This window comes from Balaenoptera musculus, chromosome 5, assembly GCF_009873245.2.
Source record: "Balaenoptera musculus isolate JJ_BM4_2016_0621 chromosome 5, mBalMus1.pri.v3, whole genome shotgun sequence".
In the NCBI taxonomy this organism is placed as follows: Eukaryota; Metazoa; Chordata; class Mammalia; order Artiodactyla; family Balaenopteridae; genus Balaenoptera; species Balaenoptera musculus.
In genome coordinates, this window is record NC_045789.1 from 15,641,825 (window position 1) to 15,661,727 (window position 19,903).

A 19,903-nucleotide genomic window follows, 5' to 3' on the forward strand; every position below is an offset into this window, starting at 1 on the left:
CTGCAGGGACTATAAGGGATGCATGTTAGTTGGGGGATCCAGCTGCAGTTAGTGTGAGCAAGTGAAGGAATGGGTGAGAAAAGGATTTGAGGGTATAGGAAAGTTTGTCCTAAGTAGGATTAAAGTTCCAGAAAGACCCCTGAAATTGTTTAGTATAATAGATCTTAACCTTGGTTGCACAGTAGAATAACCCAGGCAGTGCTCAAACAAACAAAAAACCAAACCCAATACCTACACCGATCAGATCAGAGCCTTTGGGTTGGGACCCTCAAACAAGTCTCTTTTTAAAGCTTCCCAACTGACTCCTATGTGCGCTGGATAGAGAATTATTACTTAGGATTTAGGACGCGCATAAGCGAGGAGTGGGGTGGGCCTGAAGGAGGAGGTATTTGGAGAAGAGACGCAGAAGACAGTATTTATGGGTAAATTAGAGGAGCAGGGCGATGGGAGAGAGGCTGGCGGGAACATTAGCAGGTGAGGTGCCAAGGAGGCAGGATGTAGGTAATGAAGGGCCTTTCTGAGTTCATCGGCCCCAAAGTTCCAATTCAAGCGTGGGCATGAGGCAGTTTCGGCTGGACTGAGCTGTCTCTTCGGTATGTTGGTTTACCTGTAACTAGGATTTGGGTATTTCTGCATTATTAAATGATCATGAAGTGCAGGAAAGCCTTATCCATTATTCATGTCTCTTTCAGGCTAAGTGCTGGATCCCCAGATGCTGAGAATTTATATGTCTATTTGGAAAGCACTGACCATGATATAAGCTGCTCTTGGGTTGTTTTTACTTCTTAAACCTGTTTGTCAGTCTTTCTCAGTGTTGACCATTTGCATCCCTTTTCACTAATTAACATAATCAAAATTATTTTATGAAATATTACTTTTTTGGCATGGATTGTATGTCTGTTGAGAAGAAAGGTCAAGAGTGACTGAGTATAAGAACTATTTGTGTGAATATAAAATGTGTATCAGATATTTCAAATATGATGTAGATCTTCTACAGATGCTTTTTGCAATGACTTTTCTTTGAATTATTAAAAAGATTTGCCTTAATCAGACCCCACGGCTCGCCTACAAATACAGTTTTTGCTAAGAAGGATTTAAGCCTACGATGATTTCTATCCAGACAGTGCCTTAAAAGTACCGCATTTGCAAGGAATACAAAAGAAATAACCTTCAGCTTTACACTAGCGCTGTGTGTTCGCATCATTGATTTAACATCAGAAACTCCTACAGGCGCAACCATCAAAAATATACCCAGGGACCAAATATGTCTCATCTCCTCCATGGACACAACCTGCAACACTCAGTTTTCATGACCTAGAACTATTCTCTGGATGGAAACTCCAGAAGGAAATACCCTGAATTGCAGAAAAAAAAAAATTCTTCTCTTGGCTTCCTAGATGCATCTTTCTCCTACTTCTCCCCTTCCTCCTCTGGGTACTCCTCTTTCTGTAGCTCTTTTGCTGGCTGCCCCCCTCCTCCCCTGCAATGGCAGGGCTCCCCTGGTCCCTGTGCTCTAGGGTGTGGCTCTCTGAGCAGCCCACTGTAGGAGCAGAGTCCAGACTGCAGCCAGCGGCCCGGGCATGACGCCTGCTTTCTCCACTCAGCAGCTGTGTGGCCTAGAGCAACTTACTTAACCTTTCTGTGCCTTGCACATCTGTAAAATAGGGATAATGGTGTCCTACAGGTTGTTGTAAAGATTCAATGAGTTAAGAAAAGATACTTAGGGCTTCCCTGGTGGCGCAGTGGTTGAGAATCTGCCTGCCAATGCAGGGGACACGGGTTCGAGCCCTCGTCTGGGAAGATACCACATGCCGCGGAGCAACTGGGCCCGTGAGCCACAATTACTGAGCCTGCGCGTCTGGGGCCTGTGCTCCGCAACAGGAGAGGCCGCGATAGTGAGAGGCCCGCGCACCGCGATGAAGAGTGGCCCCCGCTCGCCGCAACTAGAGAAAGCCCTCGCACAGAAACGAAGACCCAACACAGCCATAAATAAAATAAATTAATTAAACAAAAAAAAAACTAAAAAAAAAAAATAAAAATAAAAGATACTTAGAGGGGCTTCCCTGGTGGCGCAGTGGTTGAGAGTCCGCCTGCCAATGCAGGGGACACGGGTTCAAGCCCTGGTCTGGGAAGATCCCACATGCCACGGAGCAACTGGGCCCGTGAGCCACAATTACTGAGCCTGCGCGTCTGGAGCCTGTGCTCCGCAACAAGAGAGGCCACGACAGTGAGAGGCCCACACACCGCGATGAAGAGTGGCCCCCGCTTGCCACAACTGGAGAAGGCCCTCGCACAGAGACGAAGACCCAACACAGCCATAAATAAATAAATAAATAAGTAATTAAAAAAAAAAAAAAGATCTGAGGGGAATATATGAAGAATAAATAGTTCTTTCCTAAGTAAAAGAGAAGTTAAGAATGAATGAATGGATACTTCAAAAAAAAAAAAAAAGATACTTAGAATCTTGCCCGGCACATAAGAAATTCTCGGTGATGTTTATTAGCTTTATTATTATTTTCTCCCTCTACTCTCCCTTGATATTCTCCTCAATCACCGTGGAAGACAAATATCAATATTATATAGTTGGTTCCTGAGTCTCTGTCTCAGGAACTGCTCTCTGTTCAAAGAGCCATCCCTACATTTCTAACTGTCCATGGGGCACCTTTGTCCTGATGTCTAATCCATACCTCTAATTCACTATTCCAAAGGCAAAGTCACCATATCCACAGTCCGGAGCTACCTGCCCCGACTTTGCTACTGTTACTTAGAGACAGACCTGATCTTCTGCTCCACGCATTCAGGGTTAGTCACCAGGGCCCGCAAGAGTTACTTAATAGGGCTTTCATACATATTCCCTTCCTCTAACTCCTCTGTCTCCACTCCAGCTCTACCATGCTTTTCTTGACTCGATTCTATCTTTTCACTGACAGCAGACTAGTATTTCTAACATGTATTTCCAGTCATGTCTATATCTTCTAGTTATACCTCTCTAGTGGTTCTCCATTAACTCAAGAAACTGAATCTCCACTCCTGTCTCTGGTTGTCAAGGTCCATCCCAAAAAAACTCCTATCAATCATTCTAGGCTTTCTGGAAATAACATGCCGCGTAGAATCTGTATTTACTGTTCCCTCTGTGCTTCTTCATGCTGTTCCCTTCAGCCAGAAATCCTGTATTTTTTTCCCCATTACTGTTGGTCAAACCCTGCCTTCCTTTAAGGTCAATCTCAAATGTTAGCTCCTTTTCAGATTTTCCCAAATAATATGATGCCTCCTTCTCCTGAATTCCCACAGAACTCTGCATTCATCTGCGGCATGTAGCACACTCTGACTTGCTTCATAATCCTTTGCATACTTCTTTTATTCCTCTTTCTATATCATAACTTCTTCAGAGGCACTTACTACATCCTTTAAAGCTTCAAATGGGAGAAAATGAATGGCAATAATAGCACCAAGAATTAAGCCTATTTATTCTGTAAAGCAGCAGCCTGTTGTCAAATGCTAACCCTCCTTCCTCACGGTCCTCATAAAAAGAATGGGAAAGCAGATAATGAAGTTGCACACAAGAGGAACACAGAGTCTGAGCAATTATGCCAGTTCCTTTTATAGGAAGAACACGGTTGAGATAAACATGGAAGCAGATTATTTACGATCCACGGGTCTCATTGCCAAATTCTTCCACTTCTAAATTTTTCATTAAAAGAAATCAAGGAGGGTAAACAGAAGTAGCCCTCAGGAGGAATCAGCATAATGGAAACAGCTTATTTATCAGCATGGCCTCAAGAAACGTCTAATGTGTTTCTGTAACTGCCATCTTTTGGGGCCAGACACTTGTGTTCACGCACGTAACGCATGTCGTCTCCAGGTGTGAGGTGGGCGGGTCAGGCTGGAGTCACTTACCTTCAGGGCGTCCCGGGTGTCATCCAGACAGTAGACGCGGAGGCTGTACTCCAGAGAGGAGCAGCAGAGTGGCCCGAAGACGGCCAGCTTCAGGCGCTTTGCGGCTGCTTTGGTGGTGGACTGCCCAACCAGGGCGTAGGTGCCAAGGTTCTCGGAGAGGAGGTGGCAGGCCTCTGCGTCCAGCTGAATGTAGCAGGGGGTGGTGAAGTTTTCCTCTCCGACCACCACCACATCCTGTGGGACGAGAAGGAAGGGGCGGCGACTGAGCCTCCTGGCTGCCGGGACGGTGGCCAACAGGGGCGCACAGAGCAGGACGACTTCTCCCGAGTTCTGATTCTTCCTTTTCCTGCTCTTTTTTGTCTTTCTCTGCCTTTATTGTACTTCTATCAATATTTCCATTCTTAATCATTCTCTCCCTTACTTCCCTTGCCTTTATGCTGATAACATGCTTTATTTAGAAGATCTTCATTTAGTCTCTTTTGATCTTCTAAGAATCTACATTCCTGGAATCTACCTAAAATTCCATAAGAAATGTGTAAATTATCCTTTTAACTTCAGCATATTTGAGTTGATTCTCTGTTTCTGATCATTTGCTTTAATCTCTAAATTGCTAATTTCATCCGAAAGTACTATCTTATTTCAATGTCCTTTTAGCGTAGTAGTTTTTTCCCCTGAAAATCTAGGGGTTTGAAAAGAATTTTTTAAAAAAGAATTAGGGAAATTAAAGAATTATGCAATACCATTCTACTAAGTGCTTCCAAACTCACCCATCAATTACTTTCCAAAGCAATACACTGCTTTTCCTCATAATCTGGGCTCTTGGACTTTGCTAAAAGCACAGTATGGCAAACTCTATGCATTTGACACATTACTTTTCTGTTTATTTCTCATGTAAGCCTTTAAGCAGTCTCATGTTTTAGATTGTTAACATTCAGCAAGAAATAAAAATAAGTGAAACTGATGAGTTTTATAAAAATAGTTACTAACTTAACTAGGTTTTGATTTAACCAAATGACTCAGGCCACAGAAGAAATCATCTGAAAGACCAAGCACAAAATCCATAACACAAAGGTCACGATTCCACATGCCTCCCAGGGCAGAAAGGTAATAGGAATGTGTGAAGCAGGTAGGGCAGAAGATAATAAGGAGTGGTGGAGACTGCGGTGAAGCAGAGCACAGCCTGTCTGAAGAGCTCAGTCTCCGCTTGGTTCAGTCATTGCGGCCACGCAGGGACGGGCTCTCAGTACTTTAACTGTAAGCATCTTTGCCGTAGGCATTTTTGCCGCATAACTGATTGGCTGTAAAGCAATTTTGCTGTAAAAGATGAAACAGCAATAAATAAAAGAGGGACATTAACAAAAATAATAAAACATGAAAAATGAATAACAAAGGTAAAAAGACTTTATTATGAAATAACAAAATACTTTAAAACATTTAAAATGTGCGTAGATTCATGGCAGTACTGTGCAGATAAATGATTTTATTTTGTGGGTTGTACCTAAGCAGTTGTCTTCAAAGTCTTTCATTTGTAGTATTATACATATTTTTGCTTGTTGATTCAGCTCCTCATTTGGCATTCCACTTTTCTTTTTTGCTAAAATTTCTTCTTCATTAAGAGAGGTATCAGTTTCCACTTTCTAGGATGCATATTTATAACTGAGCTTTGTATTATGCTGTGAAAGCCTCTACACTCTTGTTTGTTCTTGGTACATATCCCTTGACAGATGTTCCAAAGTTCTATGGGACATGTGGGCTCGACTCTGTGCCTTTCTGGCCCTTGGCCTCTTTCCGATTTATGTAATATAAAAATGGTCGTACCGTGTCAGTGGAGAGATGAAACCCAGCTGTCAACCAGTTGAAACCAAACTGTCCACCAGTTATTTTATCTTTTACAGCAAAACTGCCTTAAGGCCAATTAGTTATGTGGCAAAAATGCTTGTGGTAAAGATGTCTATGGCAAAGATGCTTACAGAAAAAGTACCAGGCATGGCAGGAATGCAGGCCCAGTGAGGACACAGCCCTTAATTTTTCAAGAGAAGTTGGAAGTTCAGATTATTATGTGAAATCTTCCAACTTTTAACTAATTCAAATTTAAAAGAAAATTTCATTTGGGAGAAATAAAACCCATGTGTGGGCATGATTCAGCCTCTGCATTAGGCTGCTTAATGTCCACAGAGGCAGCAACCATAGCTTCTTTGCTTCATACCGTATCTCAGTGGGCCTGGATCATGGTGAACAAATGGTTACTTGTCAAAAACATGAACAAATGTTTCATCATAAATTGAGTCCCTGGGGCTGGACAAAGCTATGAAAGGAGGCACCTCAGGTAGCTGTTTATTAGTTAGGCCATGCAACAACATCCAAGCTAAAGTAAGGACTGTGTTTTAATAGCATCCATGAAACCATTTCTTCAGCTAAACCTGTACCCAAAGATAAAGCTTAAACTGAACTGGAAAGGAGAAAAAGGAGCTCAGCACCTCCACGTTTATTCCAGCCCCAAAAGGACACCTGGAGAGAAGCTGCTTTCTCCAGCAGGGCAAGGGCAAGGCTCGAGTGTCATTTCCTGATGGCATGTTACAAAAAAATCTCCTAGAAGAAATGGTGGAGAATAAAGATGCTCCATGTTCCTGTGACAAATAGAAGAGTGTTTTCATAAGGACTTCCCTCTTCTACTCTTCATATCTTTTTTTTCTTTTCCTCTTATTATTGTTGTTATTGTTGTTATTACTCAAATCCAGAAGTAGGGTATTAGGGTAATAGAGAGTTGTGTAAACAATTTAGGATCCCTTGAGATAAAGACTTTGGGATGTTTTTGAGATAAATCACTTAAACTTAAACGGAATTGAAGTTAGATCTGGTAAAGTCCACTCTTAACATAATGTATAGCCCTAGACTTCAATCCAGGACCTCTGGCAATGAGTGACCCTTCACCTTCATGTGGCCAAGAGGAGAGCACATCCATACAGAGAGGACACTCCAGGTAATCCCAGGTATGCCCTGCTATGCTTCTACCTCCACTACTACTTTTTCCTAAAATATTAGGGGTTTGAGTCTTCATGCATATTTTTTTTTCCTAAAATATTTTTCCTAAAAGAAAAATACTGAGGGACTTCCCTGGTGGCGCAGTGGTTAAGAATCTGCCTGCCAGTGCAGGGGACATGGGTTCGAGCTCTGGTCCAGGAAGACCCCACATGCCACGGAGCAACTAAGCCCATGGGCCACCACTACTGTGCCTGAGCTCTACAGCCCATGAGCCACAACTACTGAAGCCCGTGCTGTGCAACAAGACAAGCCACAGCAATGAGAAGCCTGTGCACCACAAAGAAGAGTAGCCCCCGTTCTCCGCAACTAGAGAAAGCCCGCATGCAGCAATGAAGACCCAACGCAGCCAAAATAAATAAATAAATAAATATTTTTAAAAAAAGAAAAATACTGTGAGTAATCACAAAATATATCCAACATGCATACTGGATAATTCTCTTTATAATGACTACGCAGATCATTTTTTTTAGGTATTAGGTATAAAATCTTCATGGTAAATATAACAAATCCTTTTGCACTTCATTTCAGGTGCTAACTGCAGGGTTCTGATGTAAAGAACAGGGTCTGTTTAAGGCACTGTCCTTAAGAAGTTCTGATGGCAGCAGTTACAGAGAGTCAAGACGCCAAAGACGTTTTTCACTGTACTGGAGCTTAGGATACACCCTTCCTGTTTTGCCAGGTTAAGTTCAGACCTATATTCCTGGGACCTGTTAGCAAGTTAAGTGTCTAACATTTTCTGACCCAGGTGCAATGTTTCTCTACCTGAAAATTAAAATAATAATAATAAAAAATATATATATATATAGATAGTTTCCCTTCCCAAGATAGTATGTATATTCAAATGGGACTTATATAAGACTCTTAAGTACACTTTCCCTATGAGTTAGCTAATGCTTGACCATCTTTTTCTTGGTGCCTATCCGTCAGTAGATAAAGCACTCAGGAACCAGCGTCTGTCTCCCCCTCTCCCCTCTCTGTCTTCCTCTCTCTTTCATTTTGAGTATAAGCTAAAATTCCACTCATGTTTTGCTGTAAAAATAGAAGCCTTCCCATAACTGCCCTTGCTTGTCTGCATGGATGGCTCTTGGGTTCTACCCTCATCCCAGCAGAAGCTCACCTCCCACTGTCCCTGCGCTGCCTGGCTCTTGAGCTGTATCTTCCAGTCCTCGGTACTGGGGTCTGCGCAGTGATGCAGGGTGACGATGACAGGGCGGGTCAGCAGAGCTCCTGGAGGCCCACAGCTCACCACAGGGGTCAGGAGCGCCTGTGTGTCCTCCATGGGCGGCCTAGGAGGAGAGCAGAGATCTGCGTCACCAAAGTGCCGTAGGATTTATATACTGCGCACTCACCGAGATTTCAGATCTAAAGTTGCACAAATAGCTTCTTCTTGGAGCTTTGTTTTGTCGGGGGCAGGGGGCAGTGGTGGGGTTGAGGCAGAATTAAATGGGAAGACATGCACTTTATACCGAGACTTTGATCTTGCAAGACTTGAGGTCTTTCTAATAATAGTGAATCTGCCTGCATATCTTTGATCCCTCCCTTCAGACATGGGTCTGCCTTTGCTAATTTCCTCTGAATTCATGTACTGATACTTTCAGGATGGAATGAGAAGGAACAGGGTCCTTATGAAGTTACATAAGCATCTTTTCTGATAATACTTGCCAGTCGTTTCACAGAGTTTTACCATACTATCGTGTTTTTAGGACCTAACTTGAAAAACACTTCAAAAATATCACTTTAGAATAAGGACACCCTAGAGCTAAACTTCTTCCAAATGACTTTCAGGAATCATTGAGGCTAGTATAGCAGATTCATTTTTTTTCAAACGTGACCAAGAAAGAATTAGAACTGTATTTCTATAGCAATTTAAAGTGATGTTTCTCTACATGTATACTTCATACTCTGAGAATTTGGGTGGAATGAACTTCAAAGATCCAAATTCTTTATTTTTACATGTTTTTTTTTAATTGCCTTATTTTTTCCCTAATAAGATTGTAACCAACAGGCAATGAATAAATTAACCCAAGCTGTCAGTTGATATGTGAGGAAGTAGCCCCAAGGTGTTGAGTGGATTGCCCCACGTCTCACAACTAACAAGCACTGGTGCTGGGTCCAAAACCAATGCCTTTGCAAAAACAATACAACTATGTTGTCAGAATAGTATGAGTTAAGAAATCCTGGACTCACAAAATTTTAGAGGAGGAAGGGCCCTCAGGGCCAACAAGCACAGAGCTTCTCTACAAGATGCTGACATGTGGTTAGTGCTTTAAACTCATCCAAAATTGCAGTCCACTACTACTGAGGGGTCAACTCATCTATTATCAACTCAATACTTAGAATGAATACAATCTGTCTTCCTGACACTTCTCTCCACATATCCTGACCTGCTTTCTCTCACTTTGGCATGAAAGAGCCTCTCAAGCACTTAGAGATTATTATGATATCTCTAAAACGCCATCTTCTTCCAGATGAAACCTCAATTTTTGCAACTTCAACTAGAAAAGCATGGTTTCTTGATCTCTCCCTATAATTCTATCTTTATTTTCATAGAGATGTCTGTCAGTGTTTCACTGTCTTCCCTAGAGTTAGGCATCTTGAAATGAGTGTCAGAGAGTCACCCCTTAGTATCCATGGAAGATTGGTTCCAAGGACCCCCCGGCAGATAACCAAAATCCCTGGATGTTCAAGTTCCCTATATAAAAGGGCACAGTATTATATAAAATGGCATATAACCATTATATAAAAATTATATAACCATTATAAAATTGTTATAACCATTTATAACCAAAAAATTGTATAACCATTATATAAAATGGAATATAATCTATGCACATCCTCCCACATACTTTAAATCATCTCTAGATTACTTATGATACCTAATACAATGTAAATGCTGTGTAAATAGTTGCCAGTGTGCTGCAAATTCAAGTTCTGACTTTTGGAACTTCCTGGAAAAAATTGCTTTTTCCAAGTATTATTGATCCAAGGTTGGTTGAATCTGCAGATATAGAACCCACAGATACAGAAGGCTGACTGTACTCAGGTATACAGTATAGGGGGACTACTGTTTTCTCTGCTTTGGGATATGTAGTTATATCAGTGCCTCACAAAATTGTTGCCTTGGATTATTCTCAATTGTTTATAAATATTATTTAGCAGAATTGAATTAGATGGGAAGATAAGAGATAACATGGTTAAACATGTCCTTTATAAAAAGAGGCAGTGAAGCCCCAAGAAAGTTAAGTAATTTGTTAAAGCTAACCACTATGCATTCCTAACATGAAAGGCTCTTAGTCTCTCTTTATAGGTCTGTGGTTGCAATGATGGCTTTTGAACCTATATAGAGAAATTTATATTTAGCCATCTAATTTCACTTTAATTGTTTTAGGAAAATTTTCAGGTCATCTATTTCTTAATGCTATGTCTTTCCTCCATATATTGGCTATCTCTTCTAGTCTTTTATCTTCCATAAATTTGATATGCCTGCCATTTATGTTCTCATTCCAATCACTGATAACACTGTAACACAAGAACAGGGCAAAGACAGAGACCTTTTCAAGGACACGACTTGAAACCTCTCTCTAGTCTGACATCAATACTTTGAGTTTAGTTCAGTCAAACATAAACCCATTAAAATGTACATTGTCCAGTTCATATCTTTCCATTTCATTCACATGGATATTACAAAGGTCATATCAAATTCCTTTACAATTGCCACAGTCACTTGAAATGGATTTTCCTCTAGTCTTTATCTATGGTTAATATATAAATACTACATAATCTAGAAGTTAGCTTCTATCTATGGCTTACCCTCACTTAACACTCAATGAATGATAGAAGCTGTTATTATTTTTTTAATATTGTTGGAAGACTATTCTCCACAGATCTCTCATGTTTCTGCATGGTCCCGACTGTCTTTTCAAGACAACTGTATAGCAATCTCCTTGGAAGATAAAGATAGTGCTTACCTCTGGAGCAAATGGCAGAAATGTCTACTTCCCATAATAAAACCCTCAGGTTCCCTAAACTCAATGGTATATTCCTGGAATGGAACCACTGAGTGTGTAGATGTCCTCTGTCTTTACATCACCCTTTCAGAACTTGGAAAACTGGCACAAAAATGGAAATACTTTGGATAGTGCTATTGTTGTGAGCAATAAAGTATCCTTTGTCTCTGACTCAGGAGTCTTGTGTCATTTATCAGCATCTACAAAACTGTGGCAGCCAACCTGGTAGGTCACAAGTAAGGTCAAATCTTAGAAATTCCTAAGTTCTTGGTGATTATTATCATCAGTTCTAAGAACTCAGTTAAAATCTGGCATATTTTCCCCTTAATAAAACTTGGCTATCAGTGCTTCTTCTTTTATTCTAAAATTTCACTAGAATCTCCCAACCTGTGACTTTCTTTTCCTCCTAGTTAGAAAAAAAATTTTTTTAATTATCTCTTTTTAGTCTTTTAATATCATCTCCATTCTCACTGAATAATAACATAGTTTTATTAAATCTAAAGTTATCAAAGTACTTGGAAATGTACTTATATTTGGAATTATAAGGTGAGTGGCAGCTTGAGAACTCATTACTATCCCCTTTTGGTTTTCATATCCCCTTAACGCAATTTGTCCTCCTTTGTTCCAGTCTGAAATTCATTCTCTTAGAACATGAGTGAAGTCTTGCTTTCATTGTGCCATAGTTGATATTACACTATCTGCCTTAAGCAGTAACTATATTCTTGTTTAATTCTACTTTTCCTACCAGGGCAAAAAAAAGCAATGGCTGCATTTTCCTGAGCGCTACCCTTACCTTTTAGTTACAAGTGTACCCTGAGAACGAGCATTAAACTTTTAAAGAAAGAGACTAAAGTGGAATCCATTTCAAGTGGTCCTTGCAATAGAGTTGGGGATTGGAAACATCTGTCTCTCAGTCTGCTGTTAGCAGCCGGTGCTTGAGGCAGGAGGAGGAGGGATTCTTCTCATCACTGAGTTGGAACAGAAGGGAGAAGACTCCCTGCTGCGCTGGGGTGCTGTCAGACCTGCACTCCCCTGGCATGCAATATTGATGGGCACCATTCTTGGAGGAGGGATAGCAAGGGAAGCAAGGGGCCGTAGGTGTCAGAAGAATTTATTAACCCAGTGAGGTGCAAGGATGTAATGAATAGGGAATTGGTGATGTGGAATTCATAGCAGGGAATGGAAAACAAAGAAGTAATAATGATAAGAATCTTTTTGGGTTTTCAAGATGAAAGAAGTAGCACTGAAATTGGAAACATTTCCAAGCATATATGGAAGGAGCCACTTAGGGAAGGTTAAGATTTAACTACGTGAAACCAAAGGTCAGAGCATTTAAATCCACATTTCCTTTATTTACGTAAAGGGAGGATATTAAAATACATAAAACAAAAATAGTATAAAATAAATATAAAAAAATCTGTTTTATGTTTTTGCAGAGAAGGGCTTGACTTCATTATGTCTCATGTGTTTTCTAAGATATTTAAGCAAACATTCTGTAAATATTAATTGCAGATGATATGGAAACGAACTCAAAGCAAAAATTAGCTGCAGAAACAGCAATTAAGTAGAAATCCAGTAATGAACAATGATTAAAGTTTTAATGGTTTTTCAAAGTCCAACAAGGATAATATCATGGTAAATGTCGGATGGGTTCTGAGGACTCTAGGACAAAGCCCTCGGAGAGGAGTTTTAGTTTCCTGTCAGATTTTCTTATCCTTTGCTTGCTGTTATCAGCGAGGACAACTCCTCCTACACATAGGTGCACAATCCACAAAACTTTCATAAAAACTATTGCATTTGCTGCCCAAGGCACACCTGTTAAGGTAGTCAAGATAAGTATTTATATTACCTTTTTTTTTTCCCAAAAGAGGAAACTGAAAGCTAGAGAAATTAACACACTTGCCGAAAGCCACAAAGCTAGTCATAGGCAAAGCTAGGATCCAAACACAAGTCATTTGGTTTCTTTCACACAGTGGTATATTCTGGGTTGCTTATCTAGATTTACGGCCTTGAGAAATTTCTGTGATCTGTTTGCTAGAGCAAGCTCAAAACTGCTTCTTGAAAAGAATCTTTCTCCATCTACCTCTGTGTAGAGACGAGATGCCTTCTATTAACACACATGTCTTTTGTCAGGTCCCTCAGGATGACAATCCCACCCTAGGCTCAGCTGCCTTTTAAAGCACACAGTTTCATGTATAACCGGCAACTTGAAATATTTGCACTCTAGGTATCTGACAAGGAATATCTAACTCACTTGCTATCAAAAGATCAATTGAGCAAAAAAAAAATATTTATGGAAGCCACTCTGAAGGGCGTGCCCCCATTTCCCCGGACAGACCAAAATCTGTCCCTGGATTAAGCCTGAACAGCTAAATATTGTGCCCTGGATTGAACTGCTGAATTCTTGTGGAATTATTTTACTGAATTTATCCCTGGGCTTTATATTATCTACTCACACTGAGGGATACTAACAGAAGTAGCCCTATGAAGCTCACTGCTATTTTGATCTTTTAAATGTTATTCACCGTATTAAAAAAAAAAAAATTCTTTATGAGGAACCGAAGGAGAAATAATTGAGCTTCCTCCAGGCATATTTTTCCCTTTTGGACACATGGATCTTATAACCTACCATGTTTCCCTCTTGAAAGCTTTGAAATAGTAAATTCATGACCTATTAACAAGAAATATGCTGGGAATTCCACCAAATATTTTATATTCTAACTGCTCACCTGAATTTATCTTATCTTTCTAATCTTATTTTTCCTATTTTCTCATTTTTTAATCCACTTATTTAAAAACAATTTTCCTCCCATTGAAAAGAATCACCTTGAATCATTTCTTTAGAAGTAGGACTTCAATAAATAAACACTGTGGAGAACAGTGAGAGAATAAGACTTAAATATACCTGGATTCCACACCCTTCCCCCCTCTACCTTCAGTCTTTTTATAGCTGTTACTTCAAACAAGAAATTCAGGACTCTACCTAAAAGGATAATATCACTGAGTTTCACTGAGAAATAATAATGTCACCTACTATTATACAAAGTTCCAAACAACACATTAAAATAAATGAAAACTTTCTGCTATATGATTACATACAAAAGACATTTTGGCCCACTATCCTAACATTTTACTTTATTATTTATATTCAGTAAATATGATGATAGTCTTCATTGCCTCACCACTAACACCTTAAATGCTTCCTACTGGGATTTCATCCTTAAAAAAAAAAAAATCCTAAAGGCAACCAATGTCCTAAAGTTGACGAATCCAATAATTTTTAAATTATCATTCTCTTTCTTTACACTTTAATTTTAGTAATACCTCTGTCAATCACTCCTCCATCTTGAAACTGTTTTTACCTTTGACTTTTTCCTATTATGATTACAATCATTCAGTCTTTCATTCAAAAATATTCATTGAGAAGCAACTATATATTAAGCACCTTGCTAGATGCCAACTCTATTTATCTGCCTTATCCTTTCACGTTCTATTTAGTTTTGCCCATCATACCCAAACCTTAAATAAGAATATTTCCCAAAGTTCTTTCCCCAGTCCTCTTCTTTCTGCCTCTGCACTTTTTCCCTGGAAGATCCACTCACTGGTGACTTCCCATTTGCGTCTCCAGCAAGAATCCTACGTCCCCTTTCGCACACACTGTGCACAGCTACATCAGAATTTGTCCTTTCTCCCCTTGAACCAGTTGCTGCTTCTGACCCCTTCGTATTGCTCTCACAATTTTCTCAGTGCCCAGGGCTTGATTCCTAAATACATCCTTTGTGTTTTGCCACGCTTCTAACCAGTTGTGAAACACTTTTTCTTCTGAAACATATTTTTCTTTCCATTCTCCAGACTCAGGCCTGGCTCCTTCCCTCCACCCCGCACACCTTGACTATTGCCATGGGCCAACCAGGGCCCCCAGCCTTTGCGGCGGGGGGGGGTTCTTGCTGTTTCCTCTACCAATTCATCCTGCACACCATCACCACATCAATCTTTTAAAAGCACGGTTATTCCTGCAGCACTTGACTGCTCAAAGACCTTCCATGGTTCCCCACAGTTTATATCTGGAATGTCTAAATTGATTTTTTGGCCTTTTGAGAAAACTGCTAGGCAAGTACAGAACACAGAGAAAGAAAAAATTAACGTTCATATCTTCAATTCATCTTTCAATAAGAAATGATGAAAGGCAAAATTTCAGTCTGAGTCAGATTCATTTTTTTAAACTGCTTGCCGTTAACTGTGGGAACTTTATCCGCGGGTGGGGGGAGGCTTTGCAGCCTTTCCGGGGATGTGTAAAGCAGAGGAAGTAGAAATCACGAGTGCAGCCTCACAGCTCAGACCCCGTTTGGTCAGAGGCAGCCCGTCCCGTTTCTGCAGCCCGTTCAGCTTGCTCACCTGCTATCCCGTGCTTTCTCTTAGAGCACATTCCGTGACGATAAGGCCCCCTCCTGTCACATTCACTTGCCACATGCAATTAAGTTCACACCTCCCTTTAGACAGTTCACATCACCAGATGACTAGCTGGATACCATCCAGCTGGAAAAAACACCCAGTTTTGGATGCAATAAAGGCAATCAGAGAGAGGGAAAATGGAGAAGAACAATCGGAATTTTCCTATAAATGCCTTGAAGTAACGTATCTCCTGTTGTCCTCACAGTGTCTTCTCTGAAAGAAGTTCTAAGATCAGGTGAGGCTAGAAAGGGTCTTTGGTGAGCAATGAAAAGAAACTGTGTCCCGCAACGCACTATAATAAGAAGGCAGAGGCTCTGTTTGTGTACTGGGTGCTATGGAGGAGGGACGGCATGTCAGCAGAAGAGCTTTGCGGGGAGATAACCTGGGTGTGAATTCTGCCTTCCCTCAGTTGCTAACTGTGAAACCTTGGCTATGTGACAATTTCCCTGAGCCCTGGTCTCTTCATCTTCAAAGGTGGAGCTCATCATAACTTGCAGAGTTGCAGTGAGGAATAAATGAAATTAAAGTTTATTGTTTTGTTGACTTCCTAGACCTAAGAAAATGTTAATGCAGTTAAAAGTATATCGTGTGTGTAGATGTACATTGTAAATAGCACCAAAAAATTGAGGCAAAGCATATTCTTCCAGTATTTGAAAACTATCATCAGACTACCCAAAGAATTCACTCCTATCATTGACGAACAAGTGAAGTTGCAAGGTATATCTTTTTTGTTTCACTTTGGTCTTAAAAGTAAAAGAAAATAACAATGAACATGCAGGTCAGAACTGTCTTTGTTCATCAATAACATAAGAAATTCTTTGCTAAATCAGATAGTAATAAAGCATTTATTCATAGCCTGATTTTGTCAAATTGTGGCTGAATTATAACCATAAAAGAGTTTGACAAAACTCAATGAAAGCCTTCTGGGAGAATCAATTGACTATATGAAATATATAATAAAAAGTATTGTATATTTTATCATCATTTGTCAAAAAAAAAGTATGCTGACTATATGGTAGCTATGTTTTGTATTATTACTATACCCTAAGACAACATTCTTGTCATTGTGTTTTTATAAGAAAAACGTATCTAGTTCACAACAGAAAATTAGTGGAGAGGACTTTCTCATTTATTTGAGACAGTTGTCTTTTGTTTGTTCCTTGTTTCATGGTCTTCTGTGCATATTTTCTTTTGAGATCTTGAGGTTCCTCTAGCTTCATTTTTATAAACAGAACTTCTTTGATGCACACCAAATTTAATAGAGTAATTCCCTCTGCACCTAACTTCAGGTGGTAGGCAGAGCAAGAGTGATTTATAGTTTCCTTTTCTTTAAGGTCAAAGGCAGAGGAAACTAAAAGCAGAAGTGTCTGGCTTTATCAATTTCCTGTTTTCTCCCTCCTTCATCCAAAGTGTAAAATTATCCTGGTCAGGGTGCTGACTAAATTGTGGGAAGAAAAATCATATGAGGCACCTGAGTGCCCGTGTCTTTCCATTTCAGCACGCCCTGCAGCAGCCCCTTCAGGCTTGATCTTCAGCTAAAGATAATGGTGATCAGATGAAAAATAAGAGACCATGAACACCTCACTACGTCTCAGCATAAAGCACAAGCCAATACTCATTTCTGTTTAAACAAAACGTCCATGTTGGCAAAAGGCCTTGAGGGATGGATGTACTTAGTTCAGTGCTAACCTTGACTCTGGACAAAAGAAAGAAGTAAACAAAAATATAAAGGGATCTTGGAGTCTGCTAATCTTCATTTCTCCTGCTGTAAAAGAAGGGCACTCTGAGGGCCTGTGAATGTTACTTTGCATTGAGAATGGAAAAATGGATATTTGATGTGAGTAAATACAAGCCTTTTTGTGATTTTCTGTTGCTCAAATTTAAGGCACATGAATAATGCTCAAGGAATTTTTATTATTTTCTTAGACAGGCTAGTGTTTGTGTAGGTGAAAGTACACCACCTGAAGAAAACAATGTTCTGGCTCCTACAGATTATAAATACCAACATCTCCACCTGAGAACATAATGGAAGAGCTTTTCAGCTACTGAAGAACAAGACTAAAAAGAGATGTTTTTCTGAGGATGACGGAGGGGAAGAGAAAAGGTATAATGCCTTACAATGATAACCTAGTTCTACATTTGTCACTCATGCTTTGCATTCAGAGCTCAGGGCAGAGGAGCCAATGCCTTTCCCCTTAGGAAAAATAATGATAATTACATGTAAGGATCTTCATATCAACATCATCTCTTATTTTAAGATCTCAGTGCACTTTAGAAGCATTAATCAGTCAGGCCTATAAAGCACTGTTTAACACACACACTTTATGTGAGAACTAATCAAGAAAGACCAGAAACAATTTGTTAGAAGCCAAACTGAAAATTGAATTTAGGACTTTGAATCTCCTCTTTTTACTTTTACTTAAAGTAACTTCATCTTTACGATTATGACACATTCAAAACAGCCCTTAGATTCAATCTAGTTTTAATCAACCCTAGATCCATTTAGAAATATAGATTGTATACGTGCTAAACGTAAGAAGGAGGTCGATAACACTTAAAAGCTAGAAGACAGTCCCAAAAAGAAGAATCTGCAGGTGAGAATAAAGTGCTAGGCTGAGGTGGGGATGGCAGGTCAGAGATTAAGGGGTTGTCTAATTCTCTGTGGCCTTTAACCCTATAATGGCAACAGGATGGATTCCTGAACCAGGCCACGTGAAGCTGATGTCTCTTTGTATCTCTTGCACAATCTACGGATCACATTTCTGGCCATTTTTTCCAGTTAATGTGGCCACATTTCCACATGGGAAAAGATCTCTGGCCTTCTGCCCATATTTAAGATCTGCAAAAGTGTCTGGAGCTTCAAAGATAAAGAGAAGTAAAAACTGACCTTTTACAGGTCTCGGTGAAAAAGGACATGCCAGAAGCAGGGCAATAAAGACAAAAATATGTTGGGTTTATTCTTTCTAATGTACCATTCTCCTCCAAGTCAGACATTGATAAAGTCAAGTGCACCAGAAAAAGCATATTTACCTCATATTTTCCTTCCTGTGTACAGTCACATACATTTCGTAGACTCTCCCTTGGGGAATGGCCCCAGCGGGAATCAGCAAGCTTACTCCTGAATAGCAAAAGAGAAAAGCAGTCACATAAGACCTATGAATCAAAAGGGAACTTCACAGAATGCCTTTGAAGCAAGTGAAAAGGAATGAGGAGATTCTGTGGCCACATAGCCATAATCCTGCTGCTTTTTCTCTAAAGACATGTAAATATTCATAGCTGCCCTGCTTTCCTTCCTTATTGGCCTTATTTGTTACCACAGCTCCCTCTGAACCGTTATGGAATTACTTAAAGGAATGATGTAATTTTTAAACTCCTGTTTTATTTAAGGAAGAGACAGATGGTTTCACTGTTGTTTTCCTTGTAAAAGGAGGGGAAAACCAACAACTGCTCTTAAAATCTCAAACAGCTGTAATGATGGATCGTTTCTAATTAAAAAAAAAAAATCCCCACAAGATTCAAAGTCAGGGAAATGCTAACCTCAACAGTATCAAAAAATGTTTACTTCTGAAGTATCTGGTTAGCATCGGTGTTTTCCTGCAACAGAATAATAATTGGTGGAGAACTTCTTTCATCATACGTAACTCTAGAGAGTGAACACAACTGCGAGTTTTCGTCACAGCAGGTCAAGCAAGTTTTTACGTAGTTGCTAATTGGTGCATTTTGTAGAACTATTGGATTGAGCTCTGTTCTAAGTTAACTGTGCTGATAGCAGTGGTTTGCAACTTGAGCTTGCAGCAAAATCACCTGCAGGTTTTGCTAAAGTACAGATTACTGGATCCTACGCCCAGAGTTTCTATTCAGAAGGTCTGGGGAAACTGTAGTTCTAACAAATCGCCAGGTGATGGCAATGATGGTGGTCTGTAGACCACACTGTAGGAATCATGGGCTTGCACCGCTGCGGTGTCATCAGAGGGTAATTCACGGTGGGCAGCAACTTGAAGATACTTAGCTCCATGATTTTATTCTAATAAATGCAGTTAATTTCAACTCAGTAAAACTTTACAGACATGATTGTGAGGACAGTATTTTGCATGCTGTGAATGCCAAGAAGTAAAAGACAGCATTCTTGTCTTTGAGTAACTTATTTAACTAGCAAGGGGATGGAATACACCATATGAGCACAAGACAATAAGGAATCTGCTCAACCACGTTGGAAAGTCTCAAGAGTAAAGGACAGAGAGTTAAAGAGGTATAGTTATTCAAAGCCTTTGTATATCTGGTTGAAAGTGTTGAGGCATGGCCTTCTTGAGAAGACAAGTAACATGAGCCTTGGGGTGCTGTGGGAAGTGGAATGTCACGCTCATGTCAGGATGGTTTGGTGAGGCACAGAGTGGAAGCAGGAGGACCACACATGAGGCACCCAAGCCTCAGTATTTTTATTTTTTCCAGTGGGAACAATGAAATGTACCTTTATGTTTGTTACGGGGATGAAACAGACTATGGAT

At 40.0% G+C, this 19,903-nt stretch overlaps 1 protein-coding gene across 3 annotated transcripts in view; it reads right to left on the minus strand.

The window, feature by feature from the left end:
* UNC5C (unc-5 netrin receptor C) overlaps positions 1 to 19,903 on the minus strand; it is a 393,937-nt gene that overhangs the window by 20,879 nt on the left and 353,155 nt on the right. For all 3 annotated transcript variants that reach the window (XM_036853626.1, XM_036853625.1, XM_036853624.1), the window contains 3 exons: positions 18,429 to 18,516; positions 8,057 to 8,225; positions 3,898 to 4,131 (listed from right to left, as the gene is read on the minus strand). In XM_036853626.1, the coding sequence (XP_036709521.1) occupies positions 3,898 to 4,131; positions 8,057 to 8,225; positions 18,429 to 18,516 (491 nt within the window). The remainder of the gene's footprint in view (positions 1 to 3,897; positions 4,132 to 8,056; positions 8,226 to 18,428; positions 18,517 to 19,903) is intronic.